Source organism: Oncorhynchus mykiss, chromosome 17 (genome assembly GCF_013265735.2).
Source record: "Oncorhynchus mykiss isolate Arlee chromosome 17, USDA_OmykA_1.1, whole genome shotgun sequence".
NCBI lineage: Eukaryota > Metazoa > Chordata > Actinopteri > Salmoniformes > Salmonidae > Oncorhynchus > Oncorhynchus mykiss.
Genome location: NC_048581.1, coordinates 79,871,288 through 79,895,801, shown reverse-complemented (window position 1 = coordinate 79,895,801; position 24,514 = coordinate 79,871,288). Strand labels below are relative to the sequence as shown.

General features: G+C 41.7%; 2 protein-coding genes across 8 annotated transcripts; one reads left to right on the top strand and one right to left on the bottom strand.

The window, feature by feature from the left end:
* The first annotated feature begins 4,259 nt into the window (after positions 1 to 4,259).
* LOC110494659 (uncharacterized protein C3orf18 homolog) lies at positions 4,260 to 11,309 on the top strand. 4 transcript variants are annotated; one of them, XM_036950732.1, is made up of 6 exons: positions 4,260 to 4,432; positions 5,249 to 5,292; positions 7,451 to 7,926; positions 8,091 to 8,116; positions 9,563 to 9,677; positions 10,427 to 11,309. In XM_036950732.1, the coding sequence occupies exons 3-6, from the start codon at positions 7,495 to 7,497 to the stop codon at positions 10,505 to 10,507; spliced, it is 654 nt and encodes a 217-aa protein (XP_036806627.1). In that variant the 5' UTR covers positions 4,260 to 4,432; positions 5,249 to 5,292; positions 7,451 to 7,494; the 3' UTR covers positions 10,508 to 11,309. The 4 variants fall into 4 exon arrangements, with proteins under 4 accessions (XP_036806627.1, XP_036806628.1, XP_036806626.1 ...); XM_036950730.1 differs by having other exon boundaries at positions 4,261 to 4,631; XM_036950733.1 differs by lacking the exon at positions 5,249 to 5,292.
* A 2,240-nt stretch (positions 11,310 to 13,549) lies between these two features.
* Positions 13,550 to 21,469, bottom strand: LOC110494660 (high mobility group protein HMGI-C). 4 transcript variants are annotated; one of them, XM_021569924.2, is made up of 6 exons: positions 20,861 to 21,088; positions 18,551 to 18,774; positions 17,953 to 18,036; positions 17,714 to 17,764; positions 15,634 to 15,672; positions 13,550 to 15,070 (listed from the first exon to the last, which is right to left on the bottom strand). In XM_021569924.2, exons 2-6 carry the CDS (start codon positions 18,656 to 18,658, stop codon positions 14,966 to 14,968), a joined length of 387 nt encoding a protein of 128 aa, XP_021425599.1. In that variant the 5' UTR covers positions 18,659 to 18,774; positions 20,861 to 21,088; the 3' UTR covers positions 13,550 to 14,965. The 4 variants fall into 4 exon arrangements, with proteins under 4 accessions (XP_021425599.1, XP_036806631.1, XP_036806630.1 ...); XM_036950736.1 differs by lacking the exons at positions 13,550 to 15,070; positions 15,634 to 15,672 and adding exons at positions 16,008 to 17,168; positions 20,383 to 20,443; XM_036950735.1 differs by lacking the exons at positions 13,550 to 15,070; positions 15,634 to 15,672; positions 20,861 to 21,088 and adding exons at positions 16,008 to 17,168; positions 21,095 to 21,469.
* Between the last annotated feature and the right edge of the window lie 3,045 nt (positions 21,470 to 24,514).

Genomic DNA, 24,514 nt, shown 5'->3' with positions numbered 1-24,514 from the left:
AGAAAATAATCACCCATAAAACACAGGTGGGAAAAGGCTACCTAAGTATAATTCCCAATCAGAGACAACAAACGACACCTGATTGAGAACCATACTAGGCCAAACACGTAGAAAATATAGAAAATATAACATAGAAAAAAGAACATAGACAACCCACCCCAACTCACGCCCTGACCAACCTAACGCAAAGATATAAAAAAGAAACTAAGGTCAGAACGGGACTGTACCCCCCCCCCCCCCACCAAAGGTGCGGCTCATGCGCGGGACGCGGACCCCACCCCATTATAGTCTTTGCCCGCTTAAGTGGCGCCTTTGGAGTGGCGACCCTCGCCGCCCACCTCGGACTGGGGACCCTTGCAGCAGGCCCCGAATGGACGGGAGGTTCCGGCAGCACCGGCAGCACCGGACAGGCGGGAGACTCCGGCAGCACCGGACAGGCGGGAGACTCCGGCAGCACCGGACAGGCGGGAGACTCTGGCAGAACCGGACAGGCGGGAGACTCCGGCAGCGTCGGCGTGAAGGGCGACTCCGGCAGCTCCTGACTGACGGGCGGTTCCGGCAGCTCCTGACTGACGGGCGGCTCAGGCAGCTCAGGACAGACGGGCGGTTCTGGCAGCTCAGGACAGACGGGCGGCTCTGGCAGCTCAGGACAGACGGGCGGCTCTGGCAACTCCTGACTGATGGGCGGCTCTGGCAACTCCTGACTGACGTACGGCTCTGGCAGCTCCTGACTGACGTGCGGCTCTGGCAGCACTGGACAGGAGGGAGACTCTGGCAGCACTGGACAGGAGGGAGACTCTGGCAGCACTGGACAGGAGGGAGACTCTGGCAGCACTGGACAGGAGGGAGACTCTGGCAGCACTGGACAGGAGGGAGACTCTGGCAGCGTTGGACAGGAGGGAGACTCTGGCAGCGCTGGACAGGAGGGAGACTCTGGCAGCGCTGGAAAGGAGGGAGACTCTGGCAGCGCTGGGCAGGAGGGAGACTCTGGCAGCGCTGGACAGGAGGGAGACTCTGGCAGCGCTGGACAGGAGGGAGACTCTGGCAGCGCTGGACAGGAGGGAGACTCTGGCAGCGCTGGGCAGGAGGGAGACTCTGGCAGCGCTGGACAGGAGGGAGACTGGCATCGCTGGACATGAGGGAGCACCTGGAGGGAGGAGACGGAAAGACAGCCTGGTGCGTGGGGCTGCCACCGGAGGCCTGGTGCGTGGAGGAGGCAGACCAGGGATGCGCACTGGAGGTCTCGAGCACCGAGCCTGCACAACCTATCCTGGCTGAATACTCCCTGTAGCCCGGCCAGTGCGGCGAGGTGGAACAGACCGCACTGGGCTGTGCTGGCGAACCGGGGACACAGTGCGTAGGGCTGGTGCCATATACCCCTGGCCGAGGAGACGCACTGGAGACCAGATGCGCTGAACCGGCTTCATAGCACCTGGCTCGATGCCAACTCTAGCCCGGCCGATACGAGGCGCTGCGATGTAGCGCACCGGGCTATGCCTGCGCACTGGGGACACCGTGCGCCTCACGGCATAACAAGGTGCCTGCCCGGTCCACCTCTCTCCACGGTAAGCACGGGGAGTTGGCTCAGGTCTCCTACCTCCTACCCACCCCAACCCGTGTGCTCCCCCCAATACATTTTTTGGGGCTGACTCTCGTCCCTGTTGCGCTGCCGTGCTAGCTCCTCATAATGCCGCCTCTCGGCTTTGGCTGCCCAGGGTCCTTTTCCGTCCAAAATCTCCTCCCATGTCCAGGAGTCCAGAACCCTCTGCTCCTGGTTACCACGCTGCTTGGTCCGGTTGTGGTGGGTGATTCTGTAACAGTTGTCTTCGTCTGTAACGGTTGTCTTCGTCGTCTGACGACGAGTATGAAATATCGGACCAATGCACAGCGTGGTATCTGTTCATGATGTTTTGAACACTGAAATACAAAAATAACAAGGTGAAATAAACGAAAACCGAAACAGTCCTGTAAGGTGCAGAAAACACTAAACAGAAAATAATCACCCACAAAACACAGGTGGGAAAAGGCTACCTAAGTTTGATTCTCAATCAGAGACAACGAACGACACCTGCCACTGATTGAGAACCATACTAGGCCAAACACGTAGAAAATATAACATAGAAAAAATAACATAGACAACCCACCACAACTCACGCCCTGACCAACCTAACATAAAGACATAAAACTAAGGTCAGAATGTGACAGAGGCACTGAGTTTGAAGGTATGCCTTGAAATACATCCACAGGTCCACCTCCAATTGACTCAAATGATGTCAATTAGCCTATCAGAAGCTTCTAAAGCCATGACATAATTTTCTGGAATTTTCCAAGCTGTTAAAAGGCACAGTCAATTTATTGTATGTAAACTTCTGACCCACTGGAATTGTGATACAGTGAATTATAAGTGAAATAATCTGCCTGTGAACAATTGTTGAAAAAATGACCTGTGTCATGCACAAAGTAGATGTCCAAACCGACTTGCCAAAACTATAGTTTGTTAACAAGACATCTGTGGAGTGGTTGAAAAACGAGTTTTAATGACTCCAACCTAAGTGTATGTAAACTTCCGACTTCAACTGTACATACTCTTACTATTTATTTTAGTAAATAATATAATGTTATCCACCATCAAAATTATATTCTGAATACTGCAATAAACAGTTATAGCTGATGAAAAATGTAAACAATGCTGTTATTCTACTGTCAAATTCCGTATGGAATTGTATCAAACTGTACTGTTCTTACACAGTTGATAAGCTTTTTTTTGTGAAGATTCATTTTAGAATGAGAGACGTGAAAATCAAAGGCATTGTACTGTAACATGACATGTTAGGAGATTTATTTATAGTAGGATTTCTGTCATCACTAGATGTCAGTGTTTTACCTTTTCAATGCCTTATTGCAATGATGTGATCCACCAGGACTCAGATCGAGGTATTTTTTATTTCTACCGTTAATAGATACCAAACACCTAGAACTAATATATACCGATTCCACTAACGATGTTAAAGACATGCCTTCCTTCTATATTTCTATTTATTAAAAATACATCAAAGGAAATTGGATGACGAAGGCTGTCCAATTCTGTTTCTTATATACAGCTAGCTAGTAGTAATAGTCTTCCTAGTAGTCTTCCTTATTACTTGTTTTTGTGTCATCACAGGAAAAGGTACCTTTAACCGTAGCTTCCTGGGTCTAATGGCATTGGCCCATGAAAGAGCCAAAGGCTAAGATGCAAAGCTACGAGCTGCTTTCAACGTGTTTGACAAAGAGGTCAAGGGATATATCGAGTGGAATACACTGAAGTAAGCCTAACATTACCTACAGCATCTATTGCTTGGTTCCAGTTTAGAGACCTTTTTGCCCGTTTTTCCTCGCTATGAACTTAAATGAACTTTAAGAATCAGCTACAAACCACCTCTATTTGCAGGTACATTATGTGTTGATGAATGCATCAGAATCACTGAATGAGTTGGAGGCAGAGCAAATTATGGAGCCAGATAAAGATTGAGATGGAACCATCGACTATGAAGGTACGAGTAGACCAGTCTCTCAAAATTATATTCATTTTATCTCACTGAAACTAACCTGGATAAATAAGTTTGAACAAATAACCTTAATTTAAAGCATCTGATTTTCTTCTCAAAATTATTGGTGGCCATGATGACTGCAGACTCCTTCAAAATGAGCTAAGTGAATCAAAGAAGCCAGAAATGAAGATAGAACATTATTTTGGTCAGGGTTGACCGTGTTGGTTACTGTCCTGAACATAATGCTTCACCTGTTTTGATAATGTATTATAATAAAACAAGACAATTTCTCTCAAAATTGGTCCTCAAGTATGCAGATGTTTTCATTAAAATAAAGCTGTGGCTATTACTGCGTTGTGTGCTGACTGATTGAATTGAATTCTTATGGGTGACCTTTGGCGTAAAATATGGTATCTCATATGTATGATTTCTCAAAATTACAGTACTCAAACAAATCCTTACAACCTAACGGTACTATGAATGAAAAGGGCTTGATTGAAAGCGCATTTGCCTCACTGAAAATCCCCAGTCCGTTGCCTGTTAGAGGATGTGACATCATAGGGTTAATTTCCCCAGGCCAGCCACCCGGATATAATCATCCATCTTGGCCTGACAGCATCTGGTCTCCCCAACCATTAAATCCCATTCTCATCCCTATAAAGCCAGATTGACGGCTCAGAGAGCCAACGCCAGCTGCTGCTTTCACCCCAGCCGACCTATCACAGGAGGGATGGGGGAGGGAGCTTTTGATCACAGAGCTCTGTTTGCAGCATCCCTGGAGCAGCTACTGTTATCTAAAACATAAGGGCCAGGATAGGGGAACAGATCTAAAGAAGAGATAGACGGGGAATCCTCTGGAATCATCCAGGGGTCTGGTTGCTTTGTGTGGAGTGGAGCAGGAGGTGAGAAGAAGTGTTTTCCATGTAAACACCCCCTCAGAAGGGATAAGCGGAGGAGCGGTAGAGAGAGGAGGAAGGGTAGAGATAGGAGGGGTAGAGAGAGGGGAAACGTTCCTTCTCCCTAGGATATTACCCCTCTATCTGGCTACCTACTATGGCTCCTTTAAAAAAAATAGTGGTAATCCCATCACATCAAGGAAAGGTAGGTACATACCCCTAACCTGGGAGGGCAATTCAGAGGAGCTTGCATGTCATGTTGGCAGGATTAAAAGCCAGACGTTTGCCGTATTTATACTTATTGACTTACAGAAGAATGATCACTGTGCAAAATTTCATGGTGTGAAAAGGACAATAAGAGATGATAAACTTGAGAAACATGCTATATTATGTAAATGTTATTTTGACTGTCTTTGTACTGTATTTGATCTCCAATTGGACAGTGACAAAGGCTGAGACTGGCTCTGGGTTGTGATTGGTTGAGATCTGGCACTGCACATGTTCCGCATTAGATGAATAAACAGACAGACAGCTGGCAGACTGCATTCTGAGGTGGGATTGGGGATGGCTCATGTGTCTTTGTTTTCACGGCTCGCTTCGAGGCAAGCAACACTGAACCATGCATGAGAGCACCAGCAGTTCCTGACGACTGTGTAATCTCGTTCTCCATAGCCAATTTGAGTAGGACCTTAAAACAGGTTCACAAGGCTGCGGGGCCAGACAGATGACCAGGACGCATACTCAGAGCCTGTGCCGATCAGCTGCCGGGTGTCTTAACTGACATTTTCAACCTCTCCCTAACCCAGTCTGTAATACCTACAGGTTTCAAGCAGACCACCATAGTCCCTGTGCCCAAGAACGCAAAGGTAACCTGTCTAAATGACTATTGCTTTGAACGGTCATTGCTCACATCAACTAAATGCTTTGAACGATTGCTCAAATCAACACCATCCTCCCAGACAACCTGGACCCACTCCAATTCACATACCACCCCAAGAGATCCCCAGATGACACAATTTATTTTGTACTCCACACTGCCCTCCCACCTGGACAAGAGGAACCCCTATGTGAGAATTCAGTTCATTGACTACAGCTCAGCTTTCAACACCATAGTCCTCTTCCAAGCACTATGGTGTTGTTCACCCACAACTGCGTGGCTGCGCACAACTCCAACACCATCATTAAGTTTACTGACGACATGACAGTGGTAGGTCTGATCACTGACGACAATGAAACCACCTATAGAGAGGTGGTCAGTGACCTGGCAGAGCGGTGCCAGGACAACAACCTCTCCCTCAATGTCAGCAAGACAAAGGAGCTGATTGTGGACTACAGGAAACGGACGGACGAGCACGCCCCCATCAACATTGACAGGGCTGCAGTGGAGCGGGTAGAGTGCTTCAAGTTCCTCTGCGTCCACATCAGTAAGGAATTAACATGGTCCACACACATCAACACAGTCATGAAGGAGGCTGAAAAGATTGGGCATGGCTCTCAGTTCCTCAAAAAGTTATACAGCTGCACCATTGAGAGCATCTTGACTGGCTGCATCAGTGTTTGGTATCGCAACTGCTTGGCATCTGACCACAAGGTGCTACAGAGGGTAGTGTGTACGGCCCAGTACATCACTGGGGCCGAGCTCCCTGCCATCCAGGACCTCTACACCAAGCAATGTCAGAGGAAGGCTAAAAATTGTCAAAGACCCCAGCCACCCAAATCACAGACTGTTCTGCAAGTGATACCAATGCACCAAGACTGGAACCAACAGGACCCTAAACAACTTCTACATCCAAGCCATAAGACTACTAAATAGTTAACCAAATAGCTACCCAAATATCTGCTTTGACCCTTTTTACACTAACTCTTTTGACTCATCACATAAGCTGCTGCTACTGTTTATTACCTATCCTGTTGCCTAGTCACTTTACCCCTACCTGAACATATCTACCTCAATTACCCCATACCCCTGCACATCGACTCGGTACTGGTACCATGTGTATATAGCCAAGATACCGTTACTCATTGTGTATTTACTCCTCGTGTTATAATTGTTTCTATATTTTTCTCTCTGCATTGTTGGGAAGGGCCCATAAGTAAGCATTTCACTGTTCGTGAAACAGTTTGTGATTTCACTGTTCGTACACGAACAGTGCACCATTGTTGTTTACAAAGCATGTGACAAATACAATTTTATTTTATTTGTGTGAGACTATACTAGATTGTATCATGTCTGCCATACTATTGTACATGGCAGAATTCAGCATGTAAATACACTGACCCTCTGGCTCACAGTTTAATGATATCTTATGAAGGCTTAATGAAGCCTACACTAGCCCTTTATAAGGTTTATATACTGTACATGCTTTATAAATACTATATAAAGGGTGGTGTGTGTGTGGTTGTGCAGTACTACTGTATGTGTGCAAACTTCGGAGCGACTGTGTAAACAGCACACCTTCTGACACATTGCCTAACAAAGTGTGCTGAATTTCTTAGGGTTGGTTTTCCTCTGTATTTTCTCTGCTATGTTCTGCCACCCTTTTCTCTGCTTCTGGTGCCCACATCCTGCCCACAACACCCACTGCTGCCCTGTCGGCACAACAGGTTCTGGGGTTTAATCTGATGGAACCAGGGGTGGGGACATATATGCTTTTACCTGTTTCTACAAATACACACTTCTACGAGGCGAACATCGTGTCATGTCATGAGCACTGTGGAAAAATACACACAATTATTTTGCATCTAGTTTAGTTTTTATGGAGGATGCACCTTGGTGCCAATTTATTTCAGTATTTCACAAAAAGATTAACACCTGACTGCTTTCAGTAGGTGATTAGAGGTTTTGCCTTGATCAGAATCAGAATGAAAGTGCCCTCCTGTTTGACACGTGTATTTCAGACCTCAAACATGCTACACACACACAAAACCAACCTACAACCAACCAAGCCATATGATATGCTATTGTAGTGTGCATAATATGTTTGTTTGTTTTCTGATCTGATGGTGTTAAATTATCTGTTTTAGGTTCTGCCTGGAGAGTGTGTTCTGGTGTACTCAATGCATTCCCAATGCTTCAGCAGACCTCAGTCCAGAGAGAGTCAACCTGTGGCTGTTGTGACACACCTGAGATACAGACAAGAGTCACATTGAGACAACCACAGCAGTGGGACACAAGACAACTCTCCACATTGCTTTGTTGTTTCCTCTTAGCTGAAACCATGGATATGACTACGGCCAAGACGACCGCAAGCTTTCTCTCCACTGTCTCCAGCACCTCCATGAACCCCATTCTCACTGTTACAACGGACGCCAGGATGGAACATGAGATGGTCACAGAGTCCAGGACAAAACTCATGACCACTAGCATTACTATAACAACAACCAATGAGACAAGCTTCAATGCCACCAAGCTGCCAGAGTTGGAGCTCGAGGGCTCTGAGATGGGCATGGTGTTGTTGCCCTTTGGCATCATCACTGTAATTGGCCTGACATTGGTCGTGGTAAGAAAGCAATCGCTTCAGTCACTACCTAGTTTCCATGCCCACAAAATATGTCTGTTTGTCACGACAGTGTACACAGTATGAATGAGTTTAATTTCCTCCTCTTATCTAATTAACAATGATATGTGTGACTCCCTGTGGCCCACCATGTCTCCCACTCCCAGATGCTGTATATCAGGAAACGGAAGAGGTGAGGAAGTTCCTTATTATATAAGAGTTGAAGTTATCAGCCAGATTTGTGAAAGGGAGGGCTACCTTCCCTGCATATCCAAATAATTATAGCATTAAGAGACAAATGTCAGTAATCTTTGTCCTAGAGAACCCAAAAGTTGAACGAGCTGACGTTAGCACAGAGGAGTCCCTGCCCATATTCTGAAAACCTATCTTAATCAAGTACCTTGATTAAATCCCACACCCCCTTCCCCTAAAAAATAAAAAAAGAATAACACTCACACTGTTCTTTTCCTACTAGCACTGACTATTTTATTGAGGAAAAATTGACTTACTATGATTATGATATGTGGTTGTCTCACATAGCTATATATTTATTTAATTGAAATTTTGAAACAAACAAAGAATACTTAGTAACAAAAATAATATGGCAACTACTGTCCAATGAAATAAAAAAGTATGAGGCAACGACTGTCTTCTGTTTTGGAGTGACAGCCAATTTAGTAATTCATACATTGTGCAATTCTGAGTTTTATAACGGCATCCAATAATTAATCTGCAAAGATTGTTATAAATTACATCTAATGCACAAAGTAAGGTCTTGGTTTTGTTTTGATAGATGACGTCACCATAGTGTAGGATAGGATGCAGCAGTTGGGTTACTAAATGATTTTGAATGGATATAGTAAAACCATTCTTAGATCTGTATAGTAACCCAAGCTTATAGTTAGGACTTTTTTTAATGCACTAACTGTAAGTCACTCTGGAAAAGAGCATCTTCTAAATGACCAACATTTAAAATGGAATGTGTTTCTAACTATTACTTTCCTCCTGCCCTGTGTTCACTGTAAGTATTACTTTCCTCCTGCCCTGTGTTCACTGTAACTATTGCTTTCCTCCTGCCCTGTGTTCACTGTAACTATTACTTTCCTCCTGCCCTGTGTTCACTGTAACTATTACTTTCCTCCTGCCTTGTGTTCACTGTAACTATTACTTTCCTCCTGCCTTGTGTTCACTGTAACTATTACTTTCCTCCTGCCCTGTGTTCACTGTAAGTATTACTTTCCTCCTGCCCTGTGTTCACTGTAAGTATTACTTTCCTCCTGCCCTGTGTTCACTGTAAGTATTACTTTCCTCCTGCCCTGTGTTCACTGTAACTATTACTTTCCTCCTGCCCTGTGTTCACTGTAACTATTACTTTCCTCCTGCCCTGTGTTCACTGTAACTATTACTTTCCTCCTGCCCTGTGTTCACTGTAACTATTACTTTCCTCCTGCCTTGTGTTCACTGTAACTATTACTTTCCTCCTGCCCTGTGTTCACTGTAAGTATTACTTTCCTCCTGCCCTGTGTTCACTGTAACTATTACTTTCCTCCTGCCCTGTGTTCACTGTAACTATTACTTTCCTCCTGCCCTGTGTTCACTGTAACTATTACTTTCCTCCTGCCCTGTGTTCACTGTTCAGACTGGAGAAGCTGAGGCACCAGCTGATGCCCATGTATAACTTTGATCCGGCAGAGGAACAGGATGACTTGGAACAGGAACTACTGGACCACAACCTCACAGGACCCAATAACAAGGTAGTATACGACAAAGGTCTGAAGCAGTGCCCAGGCTACACTCCCCTTTTCATTGACACTGATCCTCTACTGTAGATCTACGATGATACAAGTCTTGATGGTTACATTATGTTCAGACTCGTTTTTAATAACCCGCAGTGATCTATTGCTCACTGATCTACAGTTACTGGATCTCATCTATATTTATCTACAATGGATTCATACACACATGCACAACCTTTTCTACTACACTGGAGTGACACACACCTATACCCTCATTTCACATCTTCTCTCTGTGAGCCTAATACCATCAAGTTGTTGATTACTGCCTCATCACTCTCACCTCACTGCTCCTAAATGTCCCAAAAATGACTGATTTCCTAATTTTCCCCTTGTGATTGACATGACTAGGCTATGAATGTGATTATAAAAATGTGTGTGGCAGTACTGGTTTCCTTTACAGACGTGTCACTGACAAATACTACATAATTATCTCTTCCAAATTAACATACAGTAGATATACAGTAGTACTCAATTCACTTCTCCACCCATTGATTTGTTTCCCTAACGCTACATTACTAAAACAAATGTTATAAGCAATCACAGCAGTGGCAGATTCAATATTCATTGGTTACAAAATGAAAAATCAGTTCATATGACCACTTATGGCCATGGCATTACAAAGTTATGGTGAATGATTCTAGTATTACCATGGCAACTATTGTGTCTCACAGTTTTACCCCCCCCCCCCCCCCCCCCCCCCCCCCCAGACTCTCACGACCTCCCAGGGGACGACACAGAGGCCCAGTCGCCTGGTCTTCACAGACGTAGCCAACGGTCTCAATGCATAACTACACTCTTAAAGACATGAGAGGGGACTGGGGGACATGGGGAGGGGACTAGCTATTCCGTCATTGAGATATGTTGCTCAGGAAAAAAAGGAAAACTGGAATGAAGGCCATGGAAACATACTGATGTCTGGGGGATGTTTTTCAGGCTGGGCTATAAGGGAATTCTGATGTTTAAGTTGTAATGTAGTCATAGTTTAACTGTGAGGTTCTCCATCATTGTCATTAGTCCACATCGTTTACAGTTCTTAAATTGTCTCCAGTGACTATGGTGGGATATATGGGGAAATTAGGTGAACTTTATTGAACTAAGGATTTTGAACTGGTTGTTATTTGTTGCACAAATACTTCATGGGTTTTTGTTGGATCACTGTCTTTCTCTGTAGTTAAGTGATAGTGGTGGTAGAACTCCTACATCCATCTTCATTGAAAACTTAGTCTAGAATGTATTCATTTCCACATGTTCGTATTTTGCTGCTAAATGTAGACAACCACATTTGAGAAGAGCCTCCTCTAAAATGGTTATGCAAAAATGTTGACTTTTTACTGCTTCCATAATGGTGGTGGACTAGAGACTTGGAACAACAAGGGAATGGACATTCTACACATTGAAGAACTAAAACACGACATCAGGAGATCCGGAGGACAATGCCTGGGGTACTGTAACCCACCTAGTGTACATTACTGTACCCCTGTCCACACGTCCAAAATGTGTCTTTCAGCACTTCTGTCTCTATCGCCCCTTTGCCCTCAAAGTATTAGTATATTTCCTCTAAGTAATAAAGTATTAGTATACTTCCTCTAAGTAATAAAGTATTAGTATATTTCCTAAGTAATAAAGTATTAGTATATTTCCTCTAAGTAATAAAGTATTAGTATACTTCCTCTAAGTAATAAAGTATTAGTATGTTTCCTCTAAGTAATAAAGTATTAGTATATTTCCTAAGTAATAAAGTATTAGTATATTTCCTCTAAGTAATAAAGTATTAGTATACTTCCTCTAAGTAATAAAGTATTAGTATATTTCCTCTAAGTAATAAAGTATTAGTATATTTATTCTAAGTAATAAAGTATTAGTATGTTTCCTCTAAGTAATAAAGTATTAGTATATTTCCTAAGTAATAAAGTATTAGTATATTTCTTCTAAGTAATAAAGTATTAGTATATTTATTCTAAGTAATAAAGTATTAGTATGTTTCCTCTAAGTAATAAAGTATTAGTATGTTTCCTCTATAACAAGTAATAAAGCAGCAACATTGGTTTCTATACACTTATAGATACAGTATTTAACCAACAGTATTTTGACAACCACTTATTGTGCTGCTACTTTTTGATGAATACATGACAGACGAACATAGCTATGTGATACTTTTATTGGTAACAGACTGACCAAGCAGCAACTCTACACTCATGCAAAAACACACCATAAAGCGAGACAGATCAGAAGCAAACTAAAAAACACCCTTTTGAGTTGTGTATTCAAGTTCAAATGGATTACATTGAAAATAAATCTTCATGAAGTACATGATCAAGGAGACTGAAATGAAAGGGACACATTTCCAAATGTTGCAAAAAAAAGATGAAAAGCTTAAAAACTGATGATGTTACGAGATAACAGGACCCAACTACACTACTCAATATTTAAAAGCCCTTGTACATAAAGCATTACAACAAGCACATGACAAACTCCTAAGATATGTGTACTTATATATACACACACACACTGAATATACTGTATCTATTTCAGTAAGCTCGTAGAGCAACACTGTCAATATCATATAGACAGTGGATATCCTGACGTTGCTGAGGTATGAAGTTAGGTTAGGAGGCACTTTTACTGACATCACAATGCAGTACTTCAGGTTTATTTACCTGTACGATATGCTGTTATGAACCTAGTGAGATGAGTGGACAGCAGATATATGTTCTATAGGTCTCATAAGATCACATGGGACAAGTAAAGCTAAAATCAGTCAGCCACCCCTCTGGGACAGTGCTCAGTGCCAAAAACAGACTTGTTTCAGACGTAGTCCACATGGCAAACAGTAATTCCAGCCAAAGAGGTGAAGTAATAAGAAAAAGACAGAGTTTAGGTTAGAAACTTGCAACTGACAGAAAAAGAACGTATGTGGACTTGTCCACCCTCTACAGAAATACATTACAGGAAGAGCCCAAAAAACGAAATGTTAACTTTTATCTCACTATTTCATGTCTCACATGTCACTGACAACAATTCATCAAATGGTATGGTTGTTCATCTAACATCTGCAGTGTGAATGTGAGAACATGAAATGAAATGATGACGTATCTTATGTAAAAAGCTAAGAGGGGAACACGTAAGGGTTCACAGAGGTTGTGAGAACAAATAAAACATAAGTAAAAACTACAGCAAACAGTAAAATATTGGGTCATTTTGAACCCAGGTACTGTAGATAGACCCATTCTCAAGACAGGCATTTCCTTAGAGCCAAAGGCTAAAGGCTTCTGCTGGGATTCACTTAAAGAGTCTGTCAGCATGGAAGTGGGAGGGAGAGTGTGAGGCTAGCGGGTACAGTACGTATGGGAGTATCCTGAGTAGGTATGTGTGTGTGTGTTCGGTTTTTTTGGTATGGGGAGAGGCTATAAGAGTTCTCTGATTTCCGTGACTGAGGTAGACTGAAAGGTAAAGGGACTGAGGTGAGTTGAGGTCTGAATGAGGTTTGTGTGTCAAGTCATATTGTGAATGTCAAAAAACAAATCAGAAATACACAATAAAATAGAATAATATCATAACTGAGTAGAATGATATGTTCCTGAATAGCTAAATGCATAGCTACATTAAGGCAAAATACCTGAGGTTTTAATGAGTGTATTGAGAAGATAAAGGTAAATACAAAACCTGAGTGTGGTCCGATGTCATGTCAATTGGACACTGTTGAGTTTAGACTTATTTCTGCTCATGCTAATGGTCCGATGTCATGTCAATTGGACACTGTTGAGTTTAGACTTATTTCTGCTCATGCTAATGGTCCGATGTCATGTCAATTGGACACTGTTGAGTTTAGACTTATTTCTGCTCAGGTTAATGGTCCGATGTCATGTCAATTGGACACTGTTGAGTTTAGACTTATTTCTGCTCATGCTAATGGTCCGATGTCATGTCAATTGGACACTGTTGAGTTTAGACTTATTTCTGCTCAGGTTAATGGTCCGATGTCATGTCAATTGGACACTGTAGAGTTTAGACTTATTTCTGCTCATGTTAATGGTCCGATGTCATGTCAATTGGACACTGTTGAGTTTAGACTTATTTCTGCTCAGGTTAATGGTCCGATGTCATGTCAATTGGACACTGTTGAGTTTAGACTTATTTCTGCTCATGTTAATGGTCCGATGTCATGTCAATTGGACACTGTTGAGTTTAGACTTATTTCTGCTCATGTTAATGGTCCGATGTCATGTCAATTGGACACTGTTGAGTTTAGACTTATTTCTGCTCATGCTAATGGTCCGATGTCATGTCAATTGGACACTGTTGAGTTTAGACTTATTTCTCCTCATGCTAATGGTCCGATGTCATGTCAATTGGACACTGTTGAGTTTAGACTTATTTCTGCTCATGCTAATGGTCCGATGTCATGTCAATTGGACACTGTTGAGTTTAGACTTATTTCTGCTCATGTTAATTGTCCGATGTCATGTCAATTGGACACTGTAGAGTTTAGACTTATTTCTGCTCATGTTAATGGTAATGTAAAATTTATTCCCATTCAAATATATATCTAACAAAATATCCCTGTGTTTCATCACAATCAGGACAGACATAACGTAAATTGGGCCACGCCTCTTGTCCCAGTAGTCGCTGTTTGAAATGCATCCTTTTCTTTTGAAAACCCTTCCCCACCATCATCATCATCACCACCACCACATACACGCACACACGTACGTGCTCACACACATGCACGCACGCACACACAAACACACAGCATCAACCAATCTCGTTCATGAGAAAGGGTTTGGGCAGTCAAACTGAATTGTTGCTCGCATTGCCCAAATCCTTAGTAATCAATCAACTGACCAAAGCTATGTCCATCATTGACCCAGCCTCAGGGCTGGATAGACTCCAGGCACAATATCCCAACCAGGCCTACTGTTCTACAAAGCAGGGCTATTATCTGTTGTTTTAGATCCTCATGACAGTGGAGGTTGGATTATACACTCTTAGAAAAAAAGGTGCTATCTAGAACCTAAAAGGGTTATTTGGCTGTCCCCATAGAACTCTTATTGTTTGCATGTAGAACCCACAAAAGGTTCTACATGGAACTTAAAAATGTTCTACCTTGAACCAAAAAGTGTTCTACCTTGAACCAAAAGGGTTCTCCTATGGGGACAGACAAAGAACCCTTTTGGAACCCTTTTTTTCTAAGAGTATACACCTCTTCGTCTCTGCCCAAACCTTGAGGTAGTACTGTGGCACATTGTCTATTCCCCCTCTGCTTCTTCCTGGGCTGGAGAGTGAGATGGTGAAGCCTCAGTGGGTAAAGACTGTGACTGTGAGGGGCCCTCCTCGGTTTCTTCTGAAGGACCCTGTGAAAAGACACAAAAATACAGACATTAGTATGTACATGAATGTGTGAGAGTGTGAGAGTGAGTGCTTGCGTGCGCATGTGTTTGTGTAATGAGTAATGATATACTTGTATGAGTGTGTAAACGAGTGATTCTTTACATGTGGGGAAATAGGTCTGTACGCGAGACCAAGAAATGCTAGGGAGAAGATGGTTATGTCAGGAAACCAAGAAGAAAGGGGAAGAGAGCGGTTATATCAGGTTTCCCCGCTCAGCATTGACTCATTCGCATGTCTGTGTCTGAAAAAGGGAGTCTGTCTTTGGTTTCAGTTCTTAATGTGTTTTAACTTCTTTGAAACTTGGTTCTGCAGTGAAGATTGTGATAAGATGGATGAGGAAGTTGAATGACATTGGCCTCTTTTTGTGCCAGTGTTGGTGTAATCCATTGATTCTCTGAAAGAAGGTGCTATTTGAACGGAAGTTCATATTCATCCTCCATGAAAGTAATGCTCAAGTACAATAGGTAAGAGGATCATTTGAAGAATAAAAACATAATATGACCTATTATGGTGTACTCCTTCTTACCTGCTGTTCCTGGACAACTTCTGGAACTACTTTCTGAGGCTTTGGAGAAGAATAAAAGTGAGAGAAAAAGAAGAGAGAAAGGTTGTTCAATCAATCAGTCAAACTCTCCATTGCACAATGCAGGCCAGCAGTCGACAACTTCAATCGTCAAGGGCTGCAACGTTTTACTTTTAATCAGTGAATGATTTAGACCAGGACTATTCAACTCTTACCCTACAAGGTCCGGAGCCTGATGGTTTTCTTTTCTAAATGATCATTCATTTAAAGGGGAACAACGAAAAGCAATGGGTCTGGCTTCGAGGTCCAGAGTTGAGTTTGAGGGATTTGGACCAACGATGGGCAACTCAGTCGGGATCTCAAATTACTGTTGAGAGTTTGAATAGCAGAATACACAAGGTGCAATTTCAAAATGTGGTTGTGCATCAGCAGTTTTTATCTTGTTATGTCAGCCACTGACAGTCACTCAATTAGCCCATGTCTGCAAAAAAAATTGATTGGTGAGTCAGCCTAAACTTACCGACCAGGGGGTCCCCATTGATTTTGTTAGTCACTCTCACTCAGATATCATATCCTCCCCACGAGGGGAATTTCACTTAGGGCCACCAAAAGTCTAGGACTGGTTCTGACTGCATGTGTTGGTATGGTTGAGGGTAAGCAGACCCGCGAGCCATTGCGGCCCTCATGATTAGTTCAGATTTTTTTTTGTGGCCCCCACCCCCATCAAAGTTACCATCCCTGATTCAGACCTAGGACACCAGGTTAGGGAATTCTCTTGCCAATCACTGACACGAATCAGGAAAAACAGAGGGCACTACTGCCCTTAAATCATAAAAGTATAAGCCGTTGGAGGGCTACTGTTACAAGATGGTCATACCATGGATCATTTAGCTATTCTAGGACCCCTTTAGGTATACATTTTTGTTGTTGTTGCTCACAGCCCAATTGCTCACAGCCCATATAAACACATTTTTATTTTTATTTAACTAGGCAAGTCAGTTAAGAACAAATTCTTATTTACAATGACGGCCTACCGGGGAACAGTGGGTTAACTGCCTTGTTCGGGGGCAGAACGACAGATCTTTACCTTGTCAGCTCGGGGTTCGATCTAGCAACCTTTCGGTTACTGGCCCAACGCTCTAACCACTAGGCTATCTGCCACCCCCTAAACGACAAAACAGACAGTACAAAAATAAAATCATAAGGAATAAGGTTTTGAAGTGTCTGTCCTATATCTAGGAGATATAAGAAAGCTCAGGAAATATATATTTCAATTTTGGACACACGGTTAACCCCTTTCTTGGAGGGCACAAAACTACTTCCATACTTTCATTAATTTTTGATAATGGTACCTGGTTACCATCAGAGTCCCGTGACACTTATGGGGGTTGTAGAGCAAAACGGAGAACAACATCGTGTTTGTGAGTCTCCTCTTTCCATAGTGGGGTCATATTAGTTTGTAGCCCAAACGGTTTGGACGCTACAGACAGAAGTTGGCACATCGTCTCTATCGACTTCAGATGACTCCTGTGAGGCTTCTGGGGGTTGTAGAGCAAAATGGAGAAACCGTTCAGACACGACAGACGTTTTTTGTGAGAAGACCAATTTTCAGAATGTCTCCTGGTCTGACAAACAGAGCTTTAGCTCTGCCACTTTTCACAACAGATGCGGAACGCCGACATAGGTGGTTGCGTTTGATATAGATGCAGCCCATGCAAATATATATATATATCTCTAGCTTAAACAGACTCTTATGGATATTTTAAGGCAGCACTTACCAAACTTGGTCCTGGGGAGCCCAAAGGGTGTTTATTTTGTTTTTTGCCCGAGCACTACACAGCTGATTCAAATAATCAATTAATCATCAAGCTTTGATAATTTGAATCAGCTGTGTGGAAGAAAAAAAAAGTGCACCCCTTGGGGACCCCAGGACCGAGTTTGTGAAACACTGCCTTAAGGACTGAAGTTGTGCATTCCTAGGATACAAAGAGAGATAGGAGTCTAGGGGCGTACATTTGAGGCGCATATCAGTAGGCCTCATTACATGTGTGTGCTTGAGTGAGTGTGTACGTTAGCCTCATACCCATTTCCTTGGCCGGCCCCTTGGTCTTCTCTCCCCGACAGGCTCTACTTCCTGACACAGAAAGGATGGAGGATAAAGCAGAGATGATTGTATTGTTTATTATATACACAAAATGTCTACTCACAACCCTATTCCTACAGTTGATATTTTCTGTTCAGCTCCTCTGCCTAGTTGGATTCTTTGTTTTTATTGCATATTTCATGTTAACGATATCCATGAACATGAGAAGATGATCTTACCTTGGGTGTGGCACGAGGGCCTTTGTTCTTGCTTCCTCTGGGTCGTCCTCTCGGCCTCTTTGGAGTTGGGGGGCCAGTGGGCTCCTGGGGAGAGATGAAGCGAAATCAGGAACTGCTATGGTTATCACTCCGACTCTTTCCATAGCCAAAGCAGCTGTGACCCACTCTATTCAATAACATTGTATAGAAAAACCTATGCCAGACTACAGTTGTTAAAATGTGCATTTGGGTTGCTGCTTATGACAGGGTGATATATTTCAGTTATTGTGTCATATACAGATTTAGGATCTTAATTTGATCACCCTGTTACAGGAGAATGTTCCTACAATGCAGGACATTTTTGTGTATTTGATTTTTAAAAAGGCTTCTGAAGTTTGTAATTTCCACTTAGAAATTTCAGACTTCATTTTCCCTTACGAAAAATGTATCAACCCATATAAAATGTTTCATTAATTATAATCCACATAATTATTCACATTTCCTGTTGCTGCAGGATTATTTTCCTGCTCATCAAACTAGCTCAAATTAAGATCCTACATCTGCAGGGTCCTGTACAGTGTATGAAGTATGTATGTGGAGGGTTCTGTGGTGGTCCAACCTCCTGTTGTTTCCGTGGGCGACCCCGGCCCCTGCGTGGAGGTGTAGAGTTAGGTGATTGGGCCACGCCTGGCTGTGGTGACGGCTCCTTGGTCCCGCTGTTGCTCATCCCTGTGTCTGTCAACCAGCGCAGTAAGATGGGGCTGTGGGCATGGATGCCCAGAGCTCAGGCCTCAGGGCAAAGGGTTCGGGAGTGGCAGACTTGAACGGCAGGGGGTAGGACACCTGGGAAGTAGAAGGGGGGCTCAGGTTAGCTAGTCAGTGTTGGGCGATCTCTTTCTAGTAGGCCTATTGTAAAGACATATATAGTTTATACTATCGTGCATAATCTTTGTATTGTTCCAATGTGACTGGGGGCTGGACAAGTTGATACAAATACACTTTCCTCCTCTCACTCTGAACCTCATAAAATCATTATGAAAGGCCACACTGCTTTCGTCTTGCAGTGTCACAGAGCAAGAGTGAGAGCTGCTTTATAAAAGCCTTTGCACCAGCCATTGCAGGTTCATCTGAACACAGACAGGGGTTTGGCATACATAGAGAAACATTATCTCAGTCTGCAGTAACTATAAGTAGCAGAGATATTCACAACTCAGTATCCCATTCAACGTTTAGATCTAATCCATCCAGTCTGTACCGGTTATTATTGGTTATCTACTGTATGTCTGTGAGGCTGTATATATAGGCTATATGCCTGCTTGTTGAGATATTTGTTAGATTATGTGAGTATACAGTGCTTTCAACATGGGCTTCTCAGTTACTTTGTACTTGAGTTCATATGTGCCTTTAATCTAATATCACCTTCCAAATTGAATACTGTATCACCTTCCAAATCAAATATCACCTTCCAAATTGAATACTGTATCACCTTCCAAATCAAATATCACCTTCCAAATTGAATACTGTATCACCTTCCAAATCAAATACCACCTTCCAAATCGAATACTGTATCACCTTCCAAATCAAATACCACCTTCCAAATCAAATACCACCTTCTAAATCAAATACCACCTTCTAAATCAAATACCACCTTCTAAATCAAATACCACCTTCCAAATCAAATGCCACCTTCCAAATCAAATACCACCTTCTAAATCAAATACCACCTTCCAAATCAAATATCACCTTCTAAATCAAATACCACCTTCTAAATCAAATACCACCTTCCAAATCAAATATCACCTTCCAAATCAAATATCACCTTCCAAATCAAATATTGTCTGCACATTGCATACGGATATTGGAGGCTAAAATCCAGTACTAAATATTGTGCTGCTACACAGGTTACTTTTGTTTATTTCACTAATAACTAAAAACTAGAGGGATTAAAGGACACTTAATTGATTTGAATGATGTAATTCTGCATTTCATTCCTTCATTAATTAATTAATTGTATTGTTAATTTTTACTGATTATAGAAACATGTAGAACATAATCAGAATTCCAAGATCAAGCTCATGTACAGACCAATCAAAAAGGAGATACATCTTGTTGCATTGATATACACTGTAGCTTTTCTTTACCAACAAAAGCATTTAAGTAGGAAGTTGGGAGTTGAATTTGTCTGTCTGCAGGAGTAGGCTACAATGTTTTTAAACACAGGTGAAGTCTATGAACAGATACTTTTGCATAGCAGGAGACGATGCGTTTAACTATGTTGCTGGCAGTGAACTAGGAGGACTGAATGTACTTTTTCCATATGGGCGGCAACTGCAACCATAAAAACACATTCTGTGCATTCTTTTAAAACTACCAAAATGTGTGTCAGGCAGCCTACATTCAAACTGTCACGTCTCTTATGTTATACTACTTGATTTAAAAGGCGCCACTTACCAACATAAAATATAGGTTAGAGCAGTGGTATGGTGTCCAATGGAGCAGGACTAACATTGGGCTATAAGAACGATACAGTAGATCACACAAAAGAAAAGTAAACTATTTGTGCATTTTTATCTTTATAGCATAGTCTATATAGTAGACCTACACTGCATCGTCAATACATGTTTAATCGGGACATTCAATTAATTTTACATAATTATTACATAACCTGTATGAGTTTATTTTAATTTACAGCCGGCGCGAAAGCCATGTGTTTACAGCAGAAGATGCAGGGAGAGAGCAAATAATATCGAATCGAAGGACAGCAGTTTGTCTGCGGGTAACCGTTGTACTTAATCTGAATGATCTGAATACACGATTGAGTAGTAACATATTAATTTAATTGAAGAGAAAAATATCAACAATGTTATTGTACAAAAATAAACGATAGCCTGTAGGCAGGCCTATAGGAAGGGTAAAATGCTTCACCTACCTTGCTCCCACCAGCTGGTTTTATTGTTAAACTAGACTACCTAATAAAAACACCGATGGAATTGTAGGAAAGTTTACTATTCAGTCTATATTTTATTCTTACGATTTCTTAATCTTACAGACAGTTCCTTGAATAAAGTTTATCTTGGAATGAACTAACAATATGTATCTTTCTTTCTTTCTCTCTCCCCCTCCCTCCTTTCCTCTATCTCACTCAGTCTGTGTGTGATCTTACGTTTGTCTGTCGTATCCTCGTAGTCACGAATACCCCAGTTGAAGTATGATGGGGGTTGGAGCTGGATCATATAGGAACATTGCATACTTTCTCTACCATAGAGGAGGGGTGAAACAGTCGAACACGCCCCTTGCTCATTGGACCACCCATTTGTGAGTGATGGGCATCATACAGATGTAGGATCTTAATTTGATCAAACTGTTGCAGGAGAACTTTCCTGCAATTCAGGACATTTTCAACTTGAACTTTTCTGCAATGCATTACATTTTAAACTTGTACTGTATTAACAAGTCTTCTGAAGTTTGTTATTTCCACTTTGACATTTCAGACTTGATTTTCCATTATGAAAAATGTATCAACCCCTACAAAAATGTCCAATAATTATAATCCACGTAATTATTCACATTTCCTGTTGCTGCAGGATTATTTTCCTGTTGTATCGACCTGGCTCAAATTAAGATCTTACATCTGTAGGCTACACTACACTCAGAGGGTTCTACATAGAACCCAAAAGGGTTCTACCTGGAGCCAAAAAGGGTTCTTCAAAGGGTTATCCTATGGGGACAGCCGAAGAACCCCTTTGGAACTCTGTTTTCAAAAAGTGTAGCTGTAGATACTGCAGATCATACAGTTACAGTACCATGAAAATAGGTCCGTAAACAATTGCTTAACCTGCGTTATTCTGTGTGTGGAATGGACTTCAAAACAAGAATTCGAGCTAATATGTTAAAGTTTGTTTACTCAACAAACTGCTGAAGTGACCTAAATTCAGTGCTTAATTTGAGCCGGATCTTGCCGGAACAGGATCCGGCACCTCCGTTTTGGACTGTTTTGTCACGGAACCTATTTGGCCAAATCCGGTACCTCTCCTGGCATGAAAAATAATGTAAACTTTTTGCATTGTAAAAACTAGAATAAAAGTGATCAAAGTTAATTCGATTTACCTCTTAATTCTCCTGTCCCCACAAAAAAACAATGTGAAAAATGTGATTTTCAGCCCGGAAAGGCCAAATAATTTTGCCACAGAGGATCAATAGCTTGCCTAGCTGTGGATTGTAGCCCAATAACAAGGAATAGCCTACAGTCCGGAATGAACAAGACATCTGTCAGTGAAAAAACAGCAGGCAGGCAAAACAGGTCTTTCACAATATTTCAAATACAGTCGAGGGAAAACACAGGTTTGGAAATAGAAGACTATGCTGTAGGCTAGAAAAATATTTGATCAACTTCCAAATATTGTTTTACAAATGAGAGAGAGATAGAGGCTTTCGGCACGAGCTCACCGGCCATCACTAGCAAGTGAGCTGCTCATCATTGGGTGAGTCAGTGAAACTGGAAAGCACTTTTAGGATTATAATTTCCTTCTCATATTGTAGCCTACAATATTTGTCTCCACACACTAAGGCCTAGGCTATTGATGGATTCAAGACAAGGTCATTTTTATTGATCTCAGTTTCTTAGTTTGTCAGTGTCAAAGTAGCCTGCCATTTCGATCATTTGTGCAGTATTAAAAAATATTCGGACAAAGTCTCCAGTCATGTAAAATTATGTAGAATTGTATGACATGCGTTTATAAAAGGCCAACACTTTTCCAGACCCTAGGCTACTAAAAATGTACCCCATGTGTGCAACTTCTGTAAGTGCCTCAACTCTACTGCTCTATGGTAACTTTTTCCCTCATGTGTTCCGGTACCTCAGAACTCCACAAGTCACACCCCTCTTGCGCTCACTTTTTGTTCCAGCACCTCCCGATTAAAAAATGAAGCACCTCCCGATTAAAAAATAAAGTTCATTTTTGCTCAAAACCACAGCCATCATTATTATATTGCCCAGCATGCTCTGTTGCAGGTTGATTTTCAGAATTGTTTGTTTCAATACCTGTGTTTTTGCATGCACATTGATTGGTTGATTCATCTTATGCTACACAAACAACATACATTTTTCTAAACTAATCCAATGTGTTAGTAGTTGGACTTATTGCACCCAGTTCTGAGATGGCTATTCCAGTTTATATGATTTCGGTAGTCTTAATAATCAATCTTCCCTACTCCAGAAGTCTTTCTGAATGCAGGATGCAGACGATTAAAAGTTCCAAATGTTGGATATCCTCACTCTAGCTGTTCTCCAATAGGAACTACACATCACTTTTCAAGCCAGCATAATGTGACTTGCAGGCTTGATGTGGCCTGTAAACCAGGAGTTTCAAACTGCTGCGTTAGGGTGTAACTAAGCCCTCAAAGAAAGGCCTTATGTATCTATTATGTAATGCATTGTCATAAAGAGTTTAATTTCAAAAACAACATATTCACTTAGACACACAATTGGTGAAAGCTACAAGACCGAAAACAATTGACTACAACATATGTCTGTCGCTAACAAATACAGTCATGGGTGGTAACTACAAATCACTCGATAGGCACACTGGGAAATATGCAAATAGGTCGAATAAATTCTCAAGTTGAATTGTATGTTCACTCAACTCCTAAAATCTAATGTTGAGTGAACATACAATTCAACAGAAGAATGTATTTTGGTTCAGCTACAGTATATGCCCAAATATTGAGCAAACTCACAATCCTATTGCAGCTGGTTGCCATACAATTCTTTGTTGAATCAACATCTTGTTTCTTACAGTGTAAATTAAAAAAGAAAAAACATTTCAATTGAAAACACTCATACGCATAATGAAAATGCTTTATAGGCTACACGTATAAAGGTATGTGTTATTGAGAATAACAATGAATTACTGAGAATAACAATGAATTACTCACAGTTATGAAGAGAAAACTAATTTACAGAAAAGAAAACCCCATATGACCAAAAAAGACATGTTAGCCAAATGAGTCAGCTTGCTCAAAACAAGGTGATATATTCATATTGATGAGATCAATTGAAATGACAAGTTCTCTGCAGCATGGAATAAAATGCTTTCATCTAAAATGTAGTCAGAAGAGGGCATGACTGGAGATGTTTTGAGTTACTATAAGTCATATAAGTATTTGATTAGTCATTAAACATAATTTCACAAAAGTGAGCAGCATGAACTGCCAAACTGCCACTGAAACGGACCGAAGCCAGTAAAATCAGCACTCATTTGCTAAACTTATTTGTTGAATCAGAGTGCACAAATAGTCTGTTTAATTATCTTGGTTCTATGTGTAAATGAGTATGTGTGTATTTATGAATACTGTATGTGGATATGCGAGTATCTATATTTGTTTGTGTATAATAATAAGAATGTGCTAAAGTGTGTGTGTGTGTTTGAGTGAGTGAGTGAGTGTTAGAGAGAGGGAGAGACTGCAAGAGGGAGAGACAGGGAGAGAGTTCGTTCACGGCCCCTCTGCAGGCTGGTGTGTGAGATTCCGCTGGACTCTGATCTTGAGGTGTATTTAATCTGAATTCCGTGGGCTCATCAGGACC